Source organism: Phaenicophaeus curvirostris, chromosome 1 (assembly GCF_032191515.1).
Source record: "Phaenicophaeus curvirostris isolate KB17595 chromosome 1, BPBGC_Pcur_1.0, whole genome shotgun sequence".
NCBI classification, from domain to species: domain Eukaryota; kingdom Metazoa; phylum Chordata; class Aves; order Cuculiformes; family Cuculidae; genus Phaenicophaeus; species Phaenicophaeus curvirostris.
The window spans coordinates 138,535,346-138,554,129 of NC_091392.1; the positions used below are offsets into that span (position 1 = coordinate 138,535,346).

Below are 18,784 nucleotides of genomic sequence, written 5' to 3' on the forward strand. Positions count from 1 at the left end.
TGCAGATGCACAGTAATGGGTATTAATGTTTCAATTGTTGAGAACATCATGGGACAAAAGAAGTTCCAGTTAAAGCAGCAGTAACTACAAATGTAATATTTTATGAGGAACTTTGAAAATATGCAAGAGAGACACTACAAGTAGTTCAATCGATAAATCAAAATAGCATCAGTTGAAAACAAAACAAGAGAATAAACAATAAAATGAAAAGATATTAAAACACTGTTTAATCACAAAAGAAAGTTACAATATTCAGTAGATTATTAGGGTGAGAGTCTTTTTAGCACCATCAGATATTTAAACTAAGAGTTTAAAGGGAAAAAAAAACCAGTTTTAAAATATTCCATGTATTTCAGTAGTTTTTCATCCTCTCTTGATGAGATACTATAATTGTGTTAAGATTCAAAGCAAAAGATGCTGAACACCAGCATCAGCAACTTGTCCTGCTTACATCAGCCCTCTCCAATCCGTTCAGAAGAGTGTACATTTAACCTCCAAATGGATACGGTGCGATTCCTTTCACCCCTAGCCCAGTTATCTATTAAAAAAAAGAGAGGAAAAAAAAAGATGAGTGCAATAATTCACTGCTACCAGACATAGACTCATAGAATAACCAGGTTGGAAGAGACCCACCGGATCATCGAGTCCAACCATTCCTATCAAACACTAAACCATGCCCCTTAGCACCTCGTCCACCCATGCCTTAAACACCTCCAGGGAAGGTGAATCAACCACCTCCCTGGGCAGCCTGTTCCAGTGCCCAATGACCCTTTCTGTGAAAAATTTTTTCCTCATGTCCAGCCTAAATCTCCCCTGGCGGAGCTTGAGGCCATTCCCTCTTGTCCTGTCCCCTGTCACTTGGGAGAAGAGGCCAGCACCCTCCTCTCTACAACCTCCTTTCAGGTAGTTATAGAGAGCAATGAGGTCTCCCCTCAGCCTCCTCTTCTAAACAGCCCTGGCTAAACAACCCCAGCTCTCTCAGCCGCTCCTCATAAGGCCTGTTCTCCAGCCCCTTCACCAGCTTCGTTGCTCTTCTCTGGACTCGCTCCAGAGCCTCAACATCCTTCTTGTGGTGAGGGGCCCAGAACTGAACACAGTATTCGAGCAGCGGTCTCACCAGTGCCGAGTGCAGAGGGAGAATAACCTCCCTGGACCTGCTGGTCACGCCATTTCTGATACAAGCCAAGATGCCATTGGCCTTCTTGGCCACCTGGGCACACTGCTGGCTCATGTTCAGTCGCTGTCAACCAACACCCCCAGGTCCCTCTCCTCCAGGCAGCTTTCTAGACAGACTTCTCCTAGTCTGTAGCACTGCATAGGGTTGTTGTGCCCCAAGTGCAGGACCCGGCATTTGGCCTTGTTAAACCTCATCCCATTGGACTCAGCCCAGTGGTCCAGCCTGTTCAGATCCCTTTGCAGATCCTCCCTACCCTCCAACAGATCGACACTTCCACCCAGCTTAGTGTCGTCCGCAAACTTGCTAAGGGTGCACTCGATGCCTTCATCCAGGTCATTGATAAAGACATTGAACAGGGCTGGACCCAGCACTGAGCCCTGGGGAACCCCACTTGTCACTGGCATTTCCTTCCCCCTCCCCACAACCAGACATGCTTTAATTTAGGAAAGGACTGTGTCCTCCAACTTCCAGCTTGACGTCCTACTATATTTTGTACACAGCAGCTCATCACAGCCAGAAACTTCAACCTATGGCCTTTCTCTAAAGCCAGGCAATTGCAGGCCAGAGTCCATTCCCAAAAAGCCTTTTCTTAGATACTACTAAGCCTTAATTCTGCAGTTCACAATGTAACCTTTGGTATTCACCTATATGGAAGAGCAGGGCTTTAAAAAAAATCCTAAGGTGACTAATTTTTAAAGAGATAATTTAGTTATAACTAACTAGAAAACAAATAAAAGCAGATGCTTTTATTTGCCATTGATTAAGGTGCAGGAGTAATTATACATTCTTTCCATAATAAACAGAAAACTCGAACTGCATTGGGAGGGGGAAACAACAGAAAGAGATGACAGCACAGAAAATCTGCAGTACCAGCATTGTCACAAATTTAAACCTGAAAGTATTTTCAAATCTCTAAATGTATTTGACTTTCTGGTTCTGCAACAGGAACCAAAAATACAGACAACAGCTTAACATATATGACTGATACTCTAACAATCACTCTTTTCCTGCTTCCCATCACTCCTGCAATTGTTTTGCTATCTAAATGCAGAAGAGAAAAAAATTGTCCTCTAAAATAAAAGGAAAAGGAATAATTCACCTTGAAAACCCTGCCAGCTTGTGGCTGCCATGAAAGCCCCTCTTTATCCATCCCGTCACTGGCAGATGTCACATACATTTCAGAATAATCCTTTCCTCCAAAACAGCAGGAAGTTGTCTTGTCAACGGGAAGTTTCACAGTCTGGAGTCTTTTTCCTGGAGAAAAAACATGCATGCCATTTCCTGGTCATCTATTTACTATAAGGAATTTAAACAAATTATCATGGGCATGGAGCCAAGTGTTCCACAAAAGCAGGTACCAGGGCAGAGGAGGCTAATGCTGAGTCTCAGCGTACTGGTGAGCATCACAACAAAGAGAAACCAGGCTTCTGCAAACCACATGTTGACAATGCATCATTTGACAAGTTTCACTCTCAATTATCACAAACAATTCCCACTCCCAAACCCAGCCTGTCATCTAATTAAATGCTAACATCCACAGTGCAGGCATCCGTACGGAAGCTCATCATCTAGGCTGCCCAGGCGGTCAATGGAAATGGGATACAATTCCTTCCTAAAATAGGTCACATGAATCATGCCTTAGACCTGCTGACTTCCCTAGTTTTAACTACAAAGGAAGCCTGGAGCAAGCAGAATGCACGCAGCTCTACTGAGGCATACCTCGTGCTACACCTCTACTGCCTGCAGTTAACGAAGAATAATTCCTAGAAGTTTTTCCTGAAATTGCAGTATCCTTTCAAATCAAGCTTGCATAGAATAGGGATCATGGGACATGCCCGAAGTTTACAAGAAATTAACACAAATAAAGTTTACAAGAGCTACCATAAATAATTGTACACACTTTAGCTACACCAACAAATAGCTACTGCCCTAATAACAGTAGTAACCAGATTGCCTCCAGCCTTATCCAAAGTCTGTTAAGACATCTTACAGCAGATTTTTATAAAATTCCTGGGCTTATGCCCACTGTGTCTATTTTATTTAGCAACAACAGAATCTCTCTTTCTGGAAATAATGCTAAAGCACATTAATCTTCTTACAAAACATGTAATTTCCCTGGCCTCTCCATTGCATGTGGGGCTTGGTCCCCTTATAGTAACCAACTGTTTAGTGATGTGTTGCGATAGCAGGAGAGTAGCTTTGGTGTTGGGAACCCTAGAAGGAGAAAGAAAAAGTGTTAAGTTTGCCCCACTTAACACCTATGAGAAATTTTCGGGCAACTTCAGAGTGGGGTACTATTTCCTAGGAGGTGTTTATCAAAGCAAGCACCTGCCTCCCCTTTTATGTGCTCTAAAATCTTTTCCCTTATATAACAAACCGTGCCTTGGTCCCTCGCAGGACTGCAACGAACTGACAAAAGCACAGACCAAACAGCTTCATTTGTACCACAACACTAAGCAGGGCACAGGCACAGTCACAGACAAGAGCAAAGCCACATCATTAAGTCACTGGTGTAGTCCTGGCACAGTATTTGCTCACCTAGGTGGGTATGCAGCTCCCCAGAGACAGTTTGGGGTCTGGTTTGGTGTGGGAAAACAGCCTGTCGGTGCAAAATAAGCTACAATATGCCGTATGGTGCAGGACTAAAGGATGTTTCCTGATCCATTTTACTCAGTAGTATGGATGTAACCAGTCCATCCAGAATACAGGACTCAAGAGGGAATTGCATTTGTTTCACCGAAAACCCTGACACAAGGGCTGGACGCTTTCAAACTGTCTTAATCTCAAAATAAAGAAAAGAAGACAATGAGGGAGCAGTGGTGAAAGAGCCTCTTGTATACAACCACCAGGGAAGTTTCAGCACTCTGGGTTTCCTGATGTTGTATAAGTAGCTTATTTGGCAACAATGACCAAAGTAAAAATCAAAGTGAAAAATCAAAATCAGTGTAATGGTGTTTAGATTATCAGACATGCATGTCTGGTTACCTGTTGCTTCCTTGAGACTAGCAGTTTTTTCAAAATAACTATAAAACTAGGAGAGAAGTAATCCTGTCTGTTACCTGTGAGTGACAAGGACCAAAATGAGTCATGAGACAACTGGTTTTAGCAGCATTTTGTTGTTATTTAATCAGCTAGCGGTGGAAAGATCACATGGCTACATGGTGGCTTATAAAATGTTCCAGAGGTCACCCTAGAAATTGGCTGACATCAGGTCTGGGAGAAAATGAGTGGGAAAGATATTCAAAGGGAAAAAATATCCACTGTCAGAGAAAAGGCTTGAGCTCCAGGGGCAAGGGAAGAGACCCTGACTGTACTTGCAGAGTGGTCTCAGCAGATAACAGCCTGAAAGATACTATTTACAAAGCTCTAAAATGAGACACCTTTCTGGAGGTGCAAGAAAATCTGCACCTGGATGCTTTGAAATCCATCTGACATGCGCTTATCTATGTTTGATAGCTGTAGAAAAGAGAAACTTAGCAGATCTTTTAGACCCTGTACAATCAAAGGATATAAAATAATTCATTGGGAAGAATTGGAAAATATTTACTTCCTAATTAAAAGACATGATGACATTAAACTAGCAGGTCACTAAGTGACTGGAAGGTAAGACAAGACTTGGCAATGTACAAGTTAGACATCTCTTTTGAGCTCTTTGCAAACTCAGTGGGATCAGCCATCACAGCCTTTCCTGTAGCACATCCTGAACCTAAAGGTATCAGCTACCCAGGCTGAAGAAGCCTAGACCTGAAAAGCTGCTTCATTCAGAACCTCAAAACCTTCACGTAGAAAAGATGTCAAACAAACAAGTTTCCTCATCCATTCCCTTAAAAATGCAATTCAAGCTCTGCTGTCAATGAAACCTGAAAATCCCTCGCGTGCTTTAGACGAGCTCTTTATCTGCAGCTGGCTGACAGGCCTTCAAGAGACACTAAATACCTGTTGTGTGTTGAAAGACAGGCTTTCACGGAGTTCTCCTCACACCTGTCTGGGTTATCTCCCTGAATAGCTACAACTCACTCAGAATTCAACAAATTGCAGCCTTTAGGTATTCTTTTAAAACGATAGTACAGAGGAGGCAGATAAGCATGAGATGATCACAAAGAAGGTGGCTCTTTTGACATGGACACATAACCTGTCCATGAAACATCCTGCTACTGTTCGCTGTGGGTGCTGGAAGTTTTACACGGACTAGGGTAGACAGAACAAGTTCACAGAAACTTGGGAAATCCACTGCCAGTTAGCCATACATGGATATCACAGCCAGCTCTGAAAGACCTTGAGCTAAGCATAGTTGAAAGCTGGGAATGCATTAGGAATATGTACTCTGATTTCCCTATTCTTACAGTCTCCCTGTGCATCTGCTTACAGACACTACTCTGTAAGCAGATGCTTACGGGAGGAGGAAAGGGAAAACAAGTGAAAAAAAAAGGAAGAAGTTGAAAGCAAGGGAGAAAAAAAGGTAGAAACACTGAATCAGAGAGGAGGTAGAGTCCATTGCTCCATGAGGTCACCAAGGAGTGCTCAGCCCACAACAGGGAGAGGATGTGGGACCAGAAACAGGTCCCAGAGCTGCTGGGATCACCTACCTGGACCTTCCCTCTCCTAGGGTTGGGGTGCATACTATGCAGGACAGGAGGAAATTCTGCAGGCTGACCAGAGCTTGGATGAGCACAAATCAACAGGTGAGGGGTAAAGCACAGCCTCAAGCAGGAGGTTCCAGCAGAGTCAGAAGAGAGGCTGCAGCCTGACCCAGCTGGTGCAGGTGTATTCATCAAGGGATGCTGGCATCCCTGTATCTTTAGGCCCACAAAACCCCAAGGTTTCTGTTAGGGCTGGACCCGGGTTCAAGAGATCCTAGATGTAAGCCAGTGCAGTTGCTCCTATGCTGCATTATGCAAACCTGAGCTGTCTGGGATCTGTGAAAATCATGCTCCCATTCTCACCCACTGGCCCCTTTCAGACAGTGTGGTTCAGTCTCTCTCAAGTGCTTTATGCATGTGTTTTTACCCAGAGTAATTACTCCTGGCAGACCACCAAAATCCAAATGAGAGCAGCAATGAACGACAGGCTTAGACAACAGGCACACCCAAGATGTTACTGTGGGAATGACAAAATGCTGTGGAATTCATTAAATACTTTTTATTATTTTAATTGCAAAATTCACTGTGTAAATACTTTTCAACAATAAAAAAAAACGTTGCTGGCATCTTTGTCATGTGGGACTTGTATTAACCTCAGCAGGTTGCCTGAAATAACATACTGTGATGAATAAACAAGGCAAAAAATGGCTCAAGTCAACTTTTATATATATCAATGAGGTAAGCTCTGATTTTAAGTTTGGAGGATGCAAAAGGATGCTAATTCAAACAATTCACAAGTCTAATGGTAATCTCAGCAACTTTACCTTTTCCAGTACCACAAAGGCTGGGAAGAAAAGGAAACTGATCTACAAAGCTAACTTTGGATAACAGGGACATACAATCGTATTTTTAAAAAGGTATTGTTTAAAAAAAATAGCAGATATATCATTTATGTGAGGGGGGAAAAAACTTCTCTTGTTCTTTCCTTTTGTTTCCTCTTTTTTTAAAAAAAAAACACAGAACAGGTTGCCCAGGGAAGCTGTGGCTGCCCCATCCCTGGAGGTGTTCAAGGCCAGGTTGGATGGGCCTTTGAGCGGCGTGATCTAGTGGGAGGTGTCCCTGCCCATGGCAGGGGAATTGGAATTGGATGATCTTTAAGGTCCCTTCCAACCCAAACCATTCTATGATTCTAATTCCAGCCCACCCTTTGCAAGGACTCACCCGTCTCAGGGTCAAGACGAATCACTCTCCCACCATCATAACAAGCTACCCAGAGTTTGCCTTCTGTATCAATGCACATCCCATCAGGAATGCTTTCCTCTTTTTCCAGCTTGTATATACTCCTACGGTTGCCTGAAGGGTAGAAAAAAACATAACAAAACTGAGACAGTTGTTAACATTTTTATCAGTCCCAGCCCAGCAGTTATTTGTTCTGTTGTTTTCAAAACCTGTACTGAAGTCCTGAGCCTTTGCACATTTAAGAAAGAGATCATATCTGCTGACCTGTTTGTTTCCTGAGAAAGTTTTTTCTCAGCGTGAAAGCCTGTGGATCGGTTTCTATCCATTGGAAGTATAATCTTTTTTTCTGATTTACTTTCCTAGTGCACCACTCATGCTCCCTACTTACAATATTAAATGAATAACTGAATAATTTAATGAGACATATAATCAGAAAATTAATTACTTGTTCTAAAAGCAGCTTGGATCATTTGAAATATGGGTCGCTTCCAGTCAGAGAACTGGAGACTTTTCAAACAGATTGCTGGAACGTGCCAACAATCACTGTTACAACACAAAACTGACCTTCAGATATATAAGCTGAGAGTTTATATAAACACAGATTTAGGAAAACCATCAAGTTCAAAGGTATTCTGTCAACTTCAAACCAAACTCTATCTGAACTTTAATCCATTCCTATCAAAGAAAATTAAAACCAACTTTCCAACATTGTTTATTTTATGCTCTGACAGCTTCAATGTTTCTCATATGTAGCAATATTTTTAATGAGTTTCCTTTGTGCTCCTGGGGATTGTCAGATCGCCCAAAGAAAGCAAGCAAGTGTGAGACAGAGAGAGAGGAGAACCACTCAATTTCCGAAAGAAAAACTCAGTTGTAAGCCACAGCAGAGAGACACTGGGACAAAATGCTACACACCTAAAAAGACTTTAAATTCACAGTTTTAAAACTAAATATCAAATTGACTGGATCCTTTTAAAGCAAAATATTGCAGTTCGGGTACTCAAAAGCAGATTACTAATCCAAGTCATAGGAATTTTTCTTTTGCCCAAGCTTGCAGAAGCCCTTAAGGGCTTGTTTTGTTTTAAATGAATGAAAGAAGAAGAGTTTTGAGTTACTGCTTTCCTGCTGTTGCTTTAGTCTGTCTGCAGAATCTTCACTGAAGAGCTTATTTTTCAAAAAACAAAACAGGGTGAAAAAAAAAAAACTATGAGAAGCTACCGGGGGTTTTGCACAAGACTACAAACTTTTCTGTTACTTTGCTTACGCTGCCAGGAATAAGAAACACAGAGCCCCATAAATCTAGTCATACAAGAAACACTTCACCCTCTTTACACAGACAGATCAGATATGCGCTGAGCTTAGTAATAGTAGTGTAGATTAGGACTCAAACTCTGCCACGCCATTTAAATACTTTATAATATTAACAACAGCCTCCGACTAGTCTGAGCTAGGAGCCTACGCAGGCGCAGATGAATGTTAATACAGCTTCTGTTGTTTTGTTCTGAAGAGGTTTCTGAGGAAGTCCTCCCAAAACTTTGATCATGTCTGCATAATAACCAGAATGGAAATCACAGCCTTTAGCCACAAAGGATTATGTTAGAATACAAAAATTCATACCAATTTTTCCAGTTTGGAGGTCATAGTCAAAGGCATCCACAGAGTAGGACAAACTGTCAATGTAAAAGAAGGTTTTGTGATCCAGTGACCAGTCCAGCCCGTTAGAAATGTCCACCTGATCAAAGTGCTTCACTACTGAGAGGTCGTCGAAGAGCGTGTACAGAGAGCCCTGGTGTCTTTCCAGCACTGCAGGTCGAATCTCCTCAGCCATTGTACCTGTACAGAGCCAAAGGGGAGAAAGGGGTTTCAGAGTGGACTGGCTCTCCTCCAGGTTTGGTGGCAGCCCACTGCTATGATGATGACCACGCTGCCATCATAAAAGGACACAATGTGGAGGAAGAAATTGAGTTAAAAGCAAAAAAGAAAGGCAGATTTTAGCACCAGACAACAAAGTAAATCTTTTGGTGTCTTGCTGAACTATGGCAGAAACAGTGAGCAGCGCGATTTCTGCAAAACGTTTTATTCAGTCATTCAAATATTAAGGTATACTTAGCATTTAACTTCCCACAAATCTTAATGTCTAGCAGAGAGATTGGAATAAAATTTCCTCCTTCCTCAGAATGGGTGTTACTAAAGCCTCTTCAAAACCAAATCTGATCTTTGTGGCTCGAACTTGGAAGCTGAGACTGGCTCTTGATAGGCTGGGTAAAAGCAAGTTAAGGTAAGCCTGGGGACACAATTTCAGGGCAGATGCATAGAACAGTGTTTTAAAACACAGGAGGGCAGGATCATGGAGCACCTCTGGAGACCATTTGGGCCCAGCCCCTGCTCAGAGCAGGAACAGCCGCTGTAGGCTGCACAGGGCACTCTTAAGTCCTCAGTATCTCCACAGATGGAAGTCTCCACAGCCTTTCTGGACAATGTGTTCACTATTTGATCATCTTCAAAAGATTTTTCTTAGGTTTAAACTGAATTTCCTGAATTTCAGTTTGTGCCCATTGCCTCTGTTCTCACCACTGGACATCACCGAGCAAAGCCTGGCTCCCTCTTCCTTACTCCTCCCACATCAGGCACTTACACACGTGTAAGATCTCTCCGAGCCTTCTTTCATCCAGGCTGAAGAGACATGTAGTTTTTAGAAATACCAACTATAAATCCTGATTTATGAAGAACAAAACCTACAATACTATAAATTTCTTGCTGGAAAAGTATTTTCTATTGGCACCCTGAGAGTATTCAAAACAGAAGGAGGCAGGGCCACCATCTTAAACCAGGCAGGCTCTAAATAGTGGGTTTCTTCCTAAAAATGTAGGCCAGATAGGATGGTGTCCAGGTGCTAAAAATAGACTTGTAAATGGGATTAAATTCCATCTGAAGAAAACAATGAAAATCCCCACCATTTAATTATGAACAAACGCTTGTTGCATCCATAACTGATCACTGCATCTTGTCACCAAAACCAAACAGAGCAGCAGAAGGAAGGAACCACTGGCAGCGTACCTGCAAAATACCTCCCTGCAGGATCTACTTTCCCATCATTGAAACGGTTGTTCGGTTTATCCTTGTCCACATGTGCAATGGTGGTTACCTGCTGCTCTTTCCATTTCAGAGCAGCAAATCGGGTTCCCAGGGTGATGATGTAATCCCCAGATTTCCGGAGAGCCACAGAGCTCACAGGAGCATCTAGAAACAGGGTGAAAAGGAAAAGAGATGTGTGCTATGAAGAGACATTTATTTCATAGAATCATAGAATTGCTAGGTTGGAAAAGACCCACCAGATCATCGAGTCCAACCATTCCTATCAAACACTAAACCATGTCCCTCAGCACCTCATCCACCCGTGCCTTAAACACCTCCAGGGAAGGTGAATCAACCACCTCCCTGGGCAGCCTGTGCCAGTGCCCAATGACCCTTTCTGTGAAATATTTTTTCCTGATGTCAAGCCTGAACCTCCCCTGGTGGAGCTTGAGGCCATTCCCTCTCGTCCTGTCCCCTGTCACTTGGGAGAAGAGGCCAGCACCCTCCTCTCCACAACCTCCTTTCAGGTAGTTGTAGAGAGCAATAAGGTCTCTCCTCAGCCTCCTCTTCTCAAGGCTAAACAACCCCAGCTCTCTCAGCCGCTCCTCCTAAGGCCTGTTCTCCAGCCCCCTCACCAGCTTTGTTGCTCTTCTCTGGACTCGCTCCAGAGCCTCAACATCCTTCTTGTGGTGAGGGGCCCAGAACTGAACACAGGATTCAAGGTGCGGTCTCACCAGTGCCGAGTACAGAGGGAAAGTTTCCTACCCACTCAAGATATGCAGTCACATTGAACTCAGACCATGGCAAGAGAAACAACTTATTTTCTGCCAACAAAACTGATGTTTAAATACAGAGAAATGGACACTTACATGTGAAGGAAACATACTTAAAGCACACAGAAAGTGCTATGAAGAGAATCGCCTCCCTGCGACACAAATTCAGGGAATTTGAGTATTACCACTGCTCCCAGAAGTGCCAGCAGAAGCATGTGCTGGTAAAGATTATGTACTTTAAAAAACATAAAAAGGGGGACAGACATAGGCACATAAACTTTTCAGAACACGTTACTGAGTGAGTTCCCCTTCCCCAAGGGAAGAACGGATTGCCACAAGAGCTCTGGAGCAGCTATGTTTGCTTAGCACAGCTCCCAAGTAAACCAGCCCCGCACGGCCTTTTGGTCATAACTGACAGCAGCAGAGAGTGTCTCTGCCCTGGGACAGGTCACGCTGGGCAGGGGAGACACACTTTGCACCACAGTCTGCTGTGCAGATCAGACACACCTCCAGCAGCACCAAAACCACACCAAGGAGCGGCGGAGTTAAAGCAAAGCAGAAAATTAGTAAACGCTCCATGGTTAGCTTACATTTATTTGAGCTATTATACTATAAAACCTCAATTGCAGGTTATTATAAAGGAATTAAGGAAAAAAAAAAACAACACACCAAAAACCAGATAAATGACTGTGAAGATGATAATTCTGTAAAAGCCTGGCACAATATAAGGAACAGTAACTTTAAACAGTGCAATAAAATCTGGGGTAGTATTTAACACACAAGACTTCGGAGCATGCATGGGACTAAACGCCAACTTTCTAGTTGAAGTCTAAACCCTTTCTGGTATGCATAGCTTTGCAAAGGTATAATTAGGCAATAGTCTCACAAACACTCATAATCGCTACCAGCCACCACTGCTGCCAAAAGGAGCTGCTCTTTTCTGGCTGCTTGCGCTTGGCTCAGGCCAGCCCTTCCCTCCGCAGCCCCAGCAGCTGTCCCACCACGCTGAAAGTCTAAATGCTAGTCGCCCCCAACACCCCAGCCACACATCTGATAGGAAGCTCCACTCCAGCAAGTCCTTCACCTAGAGACGTGAGGCTGCGAGCGGTTTGGGACCCGCAGATGCTGGTGGGTGCCACCTCCCCTTCCCACGTCAGCACAGAGGGTCCCTCAGCCACGTGTGGCACCTGCCAAACGAAGTCATTTTGCTGCTGTCTAATTACCAGTAACTATGCCAATAAAAGCACTTTTCTGCCTGTGCTGGCAGCAGAGGCTGTGCTGGCAGAGCGTGGGAATACAACGCTCCATTTGCTCTCCCAGAATGGCTCCCTTTCCACCAGGGCTGCCCCAAGGTGTTCCTCCCACCCTGGGGGGAGCAGCCCCCAAGACCAGCAGCCTCACCCCCCAGGGCATCCCTACAGCCACAAGAAGGGCCCCGTGCCCTCCTGACAAAGCAGCCCAGGGACAGTGGTTTATCAGGCTGTTGAGAGGGATATGGCCACCCTACTGCCACCCTACAGCTCACCGCACAGATACAGCACGAGTGAGCAGATCTCACGGCCCCCCTAGGTGGCTTTGTTAAGCAGTGCCCACAGAAATTCATTTATTTGCAGTCCTGTTTTATGCCAAACAGAAAACTGACCTATAAGGTCTCCCCTCAGGCACAGTTATGTATGGAGTGGTGTTTTCCCTGGGGAGTTGAAAAGGGCATTTGAAATTGTTGCTAAGTGTGGGGTTGTTGTAATTCTCCATAAGCTTCAGTAATGAGTAATTTCTCAGTTTCCACTTTGGACATCAACCCAACAATTTAATCACGTGGCACTCTAGCTATTAGGGTTTTTTTGGTCTTTAAGTCATGGTATTCCCAAAGGCACAGCTATTAATTATATCCAATTTATTACTAAGCAGAGGAAACAGAATGAAGTTAGGGGAAAAAAAAAAAAAAAAAAAAGAGTAGCTACTTAAGCTACTAACACTTCTACATCTCCAGAGAGGCCACATGTGAAATATTACACCTTTGAGAGCATGTCCGAGTTGGCAGGGGCTAAGGTAGGTAGAATCACACTCCTTCAGCTAAAGTAAGAGCAAATAAGCTTGGAAAGCAATGTTTCCAAAATCAGTATCAGGCCTTCTGTCATTTTAAAAATGATAACTACAGTAATTTGAAAGGCAGACAAGTTCAGATCAATTTACTGTGAATAACTGGAAGAGCTTGCAGGTGAGCAAAAGCAAGTTATTTTCACAGCGTAAATGAGCATGAGAAATTAATAAATCCAATTACCTACCCCATTTAAGGAATTGTCTTCAGACAAATATTTATGTAGTACCAGATCCAGAACTAAATCTGCAACTCTTCATGAGAGTTAGCACACCTCTTGCTTTCTGGAATAAATACTTAAACTATAAAGGCTTTAGCTGGTGACATTGTCACCTTAAAAAAAAAAACTTCTTAAATCACTATGGGAGATTTTTTGCTAATAAATCAGATGTTACAGGCACCGTTCATCCAAATCAGCAACAATACTCCCACAGACATCAAGATCAGAGGAGAGTTTTGGTGACCCTTACCTCTGGGACAGAGGAGGAGGAGAAGAGAATAATTTACAGGAAAGAGAAATAGATCAAATGCAATCCAGTAGCACAAAATCACTAGAGAAGTTCTCAGGACTAATTGTGGCCAGTCACTGTACTCATTTCTGCATGCAGCACAAACCTCGGTGACCTCTTTGGTCAAGCAAGGTCAGGTTTTAGGGAGAAATTTCCTTGTCCCAGAAAATGGGAGTTGTCCACTCCCTTGGCTGTGCTACCAGTCCCCATAGCAGGGGGGTTGGAACTGGATGATCTTTGAGGTCGCTTCCAACCCAAACTATTCCGTGACTCTATGAAGACAAGCACCATGCAGCATCACCTACAGGCGTCCTGCCTGTTTTGGCAGGGTCACAGGGCCAAGTCAGAGCAAGGACGCACAACTCTTATGCTCCTTCAGCAGAGGGTTTTTGCAGCTGCTCCTTACCCACGGAGACGACCTGCACTTGGTTGGTGACGGAGCTCCAGCGGCACACCTTCCGACCCGTGATGTCCACATAGAGGAGGGCGCTCTCCTTCTCATCCCAAACAGGCGACTCCCCAAGCCTGTTGCTCTCGCTGCCAACGCACTCAATCTTAATGGACGACATTCCTGTAGGGAAAACCAGTCTGGTTTTACCTACCTGCACGCAATAAAACCAACCCCCAGGTGTGAAAACCAGCATTTGTGTCTGCAGCTGGTTTAGGGCCCCATTTTCAACCTGCACAGAGCAAATGAGATTATTTGCACTGCCAGCACCCATTGCCCACTTTGTGCTTCCAACCCTGTGCCCGCCCTTCCCAGACCCCACCCATACAAGAACTGGTTACTATTGCAAGTAGTAGAGTATTTTTTATTTAAGCTAAAGTTGCATCTAAGTAACTGTATTTTTTTTAAGTCGGAATGTCCCTCTGCTAGCACATTTTCATAGAATCATACAATAACCAGGTTGGAAGAGACCCACCGGATCATCGAGTCCAACCATTCCTATCAAACACTAAACCATGCCCCTTAGCACCTCGTCCACCCGTCCCTTAAACACCTCCAGGGAAGGTGAATCAACCACCTCCCTGGGCAGCCTGTGCCAGTGCCCAATGACCCTTTCTGTGAAAACATTTTTTCTGATGTCAAGTCTGAATCTCCCCTGGCGGAGCTTGAGGCCATTCCCTCTTGCCCTGTCCTCCGTCACTTGGGAGAAGAGGCCAGCACCCTCCTCTCTACAACCTCCTTTCAGGTAGTTATAGAGAGCAATGAGGTCTCCCCTCAGCCTCCTCTTCTAAACAGCCCTGGCTAAACAACCCCAGCTCTCTCAGCCGCTCTTTGTAAGACCCGTTCTCCAGCCCCCTCACCAGCCTCATGGCTCTTCTCTCGGTCTCACCACTGCCAAGTACAGAGGGAGAATAACCTCCCTGGACCTGCTGGTCACACCGTTTCTGATACAAGCCAAGATGCCATTGGCCTTCTTGGCCACCTGGGCACACTGCTGGCTCATGTTCAGTCGCTGTCAACCAACACCCCCAGGTCCCTCTCCTCCAGGCAGCTTTCTAGACAGACTTCTCCTAGTCTGTAGCACTGCACAGGGTTGTTGTGCCTCATTTTCTTTCAGGCAGTGTTTTTTTCTGGACACTGTTCATTCCTTGGGGATGATGTCCAGGACAGGACAAGAGGGAATGGCCTCAAGCTCCACCAGGGGCGGTTCAGGCTTGATATCAGGAAAAAATATTTAATGGAAAGGGTCATTGGGCACTGGAACAGGCTGCCCAGGGAGGTGGTTGAGTCACCTTCCCTGGGGGTGTTTAAGGGTGGATGAGGTGCTGAGGGGCATGGTTTAGTGATTGATGGGAATGGTTGGACTCAATGATCCAGTGGGTCCTTTCCAACCTGGTGATTCTATGATAATGCCTTGTGTTCAGTGCGATCCCTGATGTTCTTTTTCAACAATCCCCTCTGTGTGCAGCCTTTCCCCACCCCAAACGCAAGGTCAGGCAGAGCTGGCTCCAAAGCTCCAGACCAACAAGAGTTTGACTGTTGTTAAACTCATAATAACATTAAAATTCGTCATTGGAGAGTAACAGAAGGTGCGTAAGTTTTCTGGGGAAATGCATCCACGTGCATGTAAGTAAGAAATGGTTCTGTCCCAGCTCTTGTCTGGGAGCACACGGTGGGTGGAGGTCGCCCAGCCCCGATTAAAGGGCCCTGCTGGCATCCTAAAGCTCCAAAACGAGCCTTAGAGAGCTGATTTCCCGGCGTTTTCGGGATCACCGGGGACCCCCGCGGGGGAAAAAGCGGGGGGAAGCGTAATAGAAAGAAAGGGAAAGGCTGGGAAAAAAAACAAGGTAAAGGAAAGGGACCCAAGGGTGCGGGGGAGCCGGGGACGGGCAGGAAAATCCGTCGGTGCCGCCCCCGCCGGGCCGCGAGCGCTCGGACGCCTCTATTCGGTTCTATGGACATTAAATACGCACCTACAGAAAACAGTCGTGATAACGATAAAGCGCACACGCACCCCCCCGCCGGCCCTACCTGTGTGCCCAGCGCAGGCGGGAGCCCAATCTTCGCGTCCTCCCCCCGCCCCCCCCCCCCCCCCCCCCCCTTCTTATAGCGCGGAGGCGGCTCCGCTGGGAGCTCGGATTCCCTTGGGATGGAGCCTCCCGCCCCGCCCCGGGCTGGAGCCGAGCCCCTCCCGGCCCTGGGGGCTCCGCTGGCCCCGGCAGCCTGGGATGCGGGCTGGGATGCTCCCCATGGAGCGCAGCCCGGGCAGCAGAGGCTGATAGGGCTGCGCTCCTTCTTCCAAGAGCTGCAGGGAGGAAGAGAAGGGATAACGGGTTTCTCTCGGTACTGAAAATGCCGGGAAATAAACTCTCTAAAGCGCGTTTTGGGGTCTTGGAAAGCAAGCATCCTTTAATCAGGGCTGGGAAACACGAGGGAGCAACTTCCATCAATCCTGTGCAGCGAGACCAGAGCTGGGACAGAGCGGATTTCCCACTTACACGCAGATGGATACATTTTCCCAAAAACCTTATGCATATTCTGTTATTTAACGTTATTATGAACTTCACAACAGTCAAAACCCTTGCTGACTTGGAGCTTCGGAGCCAGCTCTGCCTGACCTTGCACTTGAGACGGGAAAGGCTGCAAACAGGGGGGATCATTGGAAAAGACGCATCTGTTCAGCACGGATCGTACTTCACACAAGATCCCTAAAGAATGGACAGCATCTGGAAAAATTGTCTGAAAGAAAATGTGCTATCAGAGGGACATTCTGTCTAACTTTCAAAAAAAATATGATTACTAAATCAAAAATGTTCCACTTTTTGTAATACTAACCACTTAATGTATCGCTCTCTGCAGCACCCAGGTTTCCCTCCTCTCCAGAGGGGCTGCTTTCCAAAAGGCCTGGTTCCTCCACACTTTCTCCTTGCTTTGGTTTAGGTGCCCATTGAGCCTTGTCCCTCCCAGCCCCGCAACTTTTTTCACAGCTTCTGCAACATTTCCGTAGTTACCAAGGAATCTAGTGCCTTCAGTGTGCCGTGCCCTCCTTTGCTTCTCTTGCCTCAAAAGCTTCCAAAGGTGCCAGGCAAACAGCCAGCATCGCAATTCCCACACGCGGTTCCCTGTTGCCCCTGCCCGTCTCCGTGCTACGACTGCCACAGCTCCCAAACCTCAAGTTATAAAGCAAAAAGCAACTTGGCCAGCTCTCCCCTTCAACGTCCCATAACAAACTGCCTTTTGACTTTGATTCTCTCATCCCTGTAGGGATCGGTGATATAAAAACTACTTCAGCCAAATGGCTCAGCATCTTTCTTGCATCTCTTCTCCTGGCAACTTGGGGTACACTGCGTAGGCACAGGCTGGCTCGCTGCCCCATCGTAGAAGACCAGGATTAACATGGCTGCTCCAAAAGTCCAGCCAGACTCTTGTTTCCAGCTGACAGTTTTAGCAGCCCCTCTATTCAAGGGTCACAGCCCAGCACCGCACACCCGTGATCGCACAGCACCCACTGGGGTCTTTCACTGGGCAGCCCCCTCACAGCTCCTATAACAGATTATCTCTGTTCCTTATCATATCCCCTTCTATTGGCAATTACCTCCTGTCAAGCATTTTTACTGAGTTACTTTTATTCACACAGCAGGTGCTCACAACCCTGACTACATTTGCATCAAGGAATCCCTAGGTTGGAAAAGACCTTGGAGTTCATCAAGTCCAACTGTACCAGTCCACTACTCAACCATATCCCTAAGGACTTCGTCTACCCATCTTTTAAACACCTCCAGGGATGGTGACTCCGCCACCTCCTTGGGCAGCCTCTGCCAGTGCCCGATAAACCTTTTGGTGAAGAAATTTTTCCTGATATCCAATCTGAACCTCCCCTAGCACAACTTGAGGCCATTCCCTCTCATCCTAACATCTGTCACTTGGGAGGAGATACCAACACTCACTTCACTACAACCTCCTCAGATAGTCATAGACAGCAATAGGGTCTCCTCCCCTCAGCCTCCTCTTCTCCAGGTTAAACGACCCCAGCTCCCTCAGCCGCTCCTCGTAGGACTTGTTCTCCAGCCCCCTCCCCAGCTTTGTTGCTCTTCTCTGGACACGGTCCAGGACCTCAGTGTCTTGTAGTGAGGGACCCAGAACTGAACATGGGATTCAAGGTGCAGTTTCACCAATGCTGAGTACAGGGGCACAACCACTTTTCTAGCCCTACTGACCACACTGTTTCTGATAGGAGCCAAGATGCTATTGGTCACATTTTCTTCCTTTGGTACTATATCTGGAAAGTTCATGGGCTACACGTCCTTACCAACCTGCTTCATGCAGGCTTCCCTCAATGGGCTACTAACATGGTATTTATTAACTTATTGTCACCTTACCTAAGCAGTCAGGCTTTGATTTTACAGGCTGGCATTAGCCTTCCTTCAGTGCTTAACACTGGGGTTTTTTTTATTTCCTGATGTGATGTTGTACAACAAAGAGCAGGATTTAATCTCAGACCTGAGGCAAGCAAATTATTAGTGACTGACAACACAGAAAACAACCTCCAGAACTAAATGCTTCTTTCATACATTTTACAACAAGGAAAGAAGATCCAGAGATTTAAAAAATGAAAGTATGAAAAGAATTCACTAAGAATTTGTGAGTGCAGTGAAATGCAATTGTCACTTTTTAAAAGGCTGGGCCACATTTGCTGCTCTCCCATTGTCCTTGCACACTACGAGACTGTTCAGGATACACAGCCAACACTTCACCTTACTGAATTCAGCTCCAGGAGATACTCACACGCTCAACCCACCTGGCCAGTCGCTGCTCCTTGCTGCCTTAGGCATTTGCCAGAATGGTTTGGAGGCATCAAAACAAGCTGTGTGTTGACACACACCTT

The 18,784-nt window shown here is 45.5% G+C and overlaps 1 protein-coding gene across 3 annotated transcripts; it reads right to left on the reverse strand.

The window, feature by feature from the left end:
• Positions 1-263: 263 nt before the first annotated feature.
• LOC138716794 (regucalcin) lies at positions 264-18,765 on the reverse strand. 3 transcript variants are annotated; one of them, XM_069849972.1, is made up of 7 exons: positions 18,685-18,765; positions 13,858-14,022; positions 10,054-10,236; positions 8,614-8,829; positions 6,979-7,110; positions 2,277-2,431; positions 264-538 (listed from the first exon to the last, which is right to left on the reverse strand). In XM_069849972.1, the coding sequence occupies exons 2-7, from the start codon at positions 14,018-14,020 to the stop codon at positions 488-490; spliced, it is 900 nt and encodes a 299-aa protein (XP_069706073.1). In that variant the 5' UTR covers positions 14,021-14,022; positions 18,685-18,765; the 3' UTR covers positions 264-487. The 3 variants fall into 3 exon arrangements, with proteins under 3 accessions (XP_069706073.1, XP_069706074.1, XP_069706075.1); XM_069849973.1 differs by lacking the exon at positions 18,685-18,765 and adding an exon at positions 16,911-16,933; XM_069849974.1 differs by lacking the exon at positions 18,685-18,765 and adding an exon at positions 15,931-15,944.
• Between the last annotated feature and the right edge of the window lie 19 nt (positions 18,766-18,784).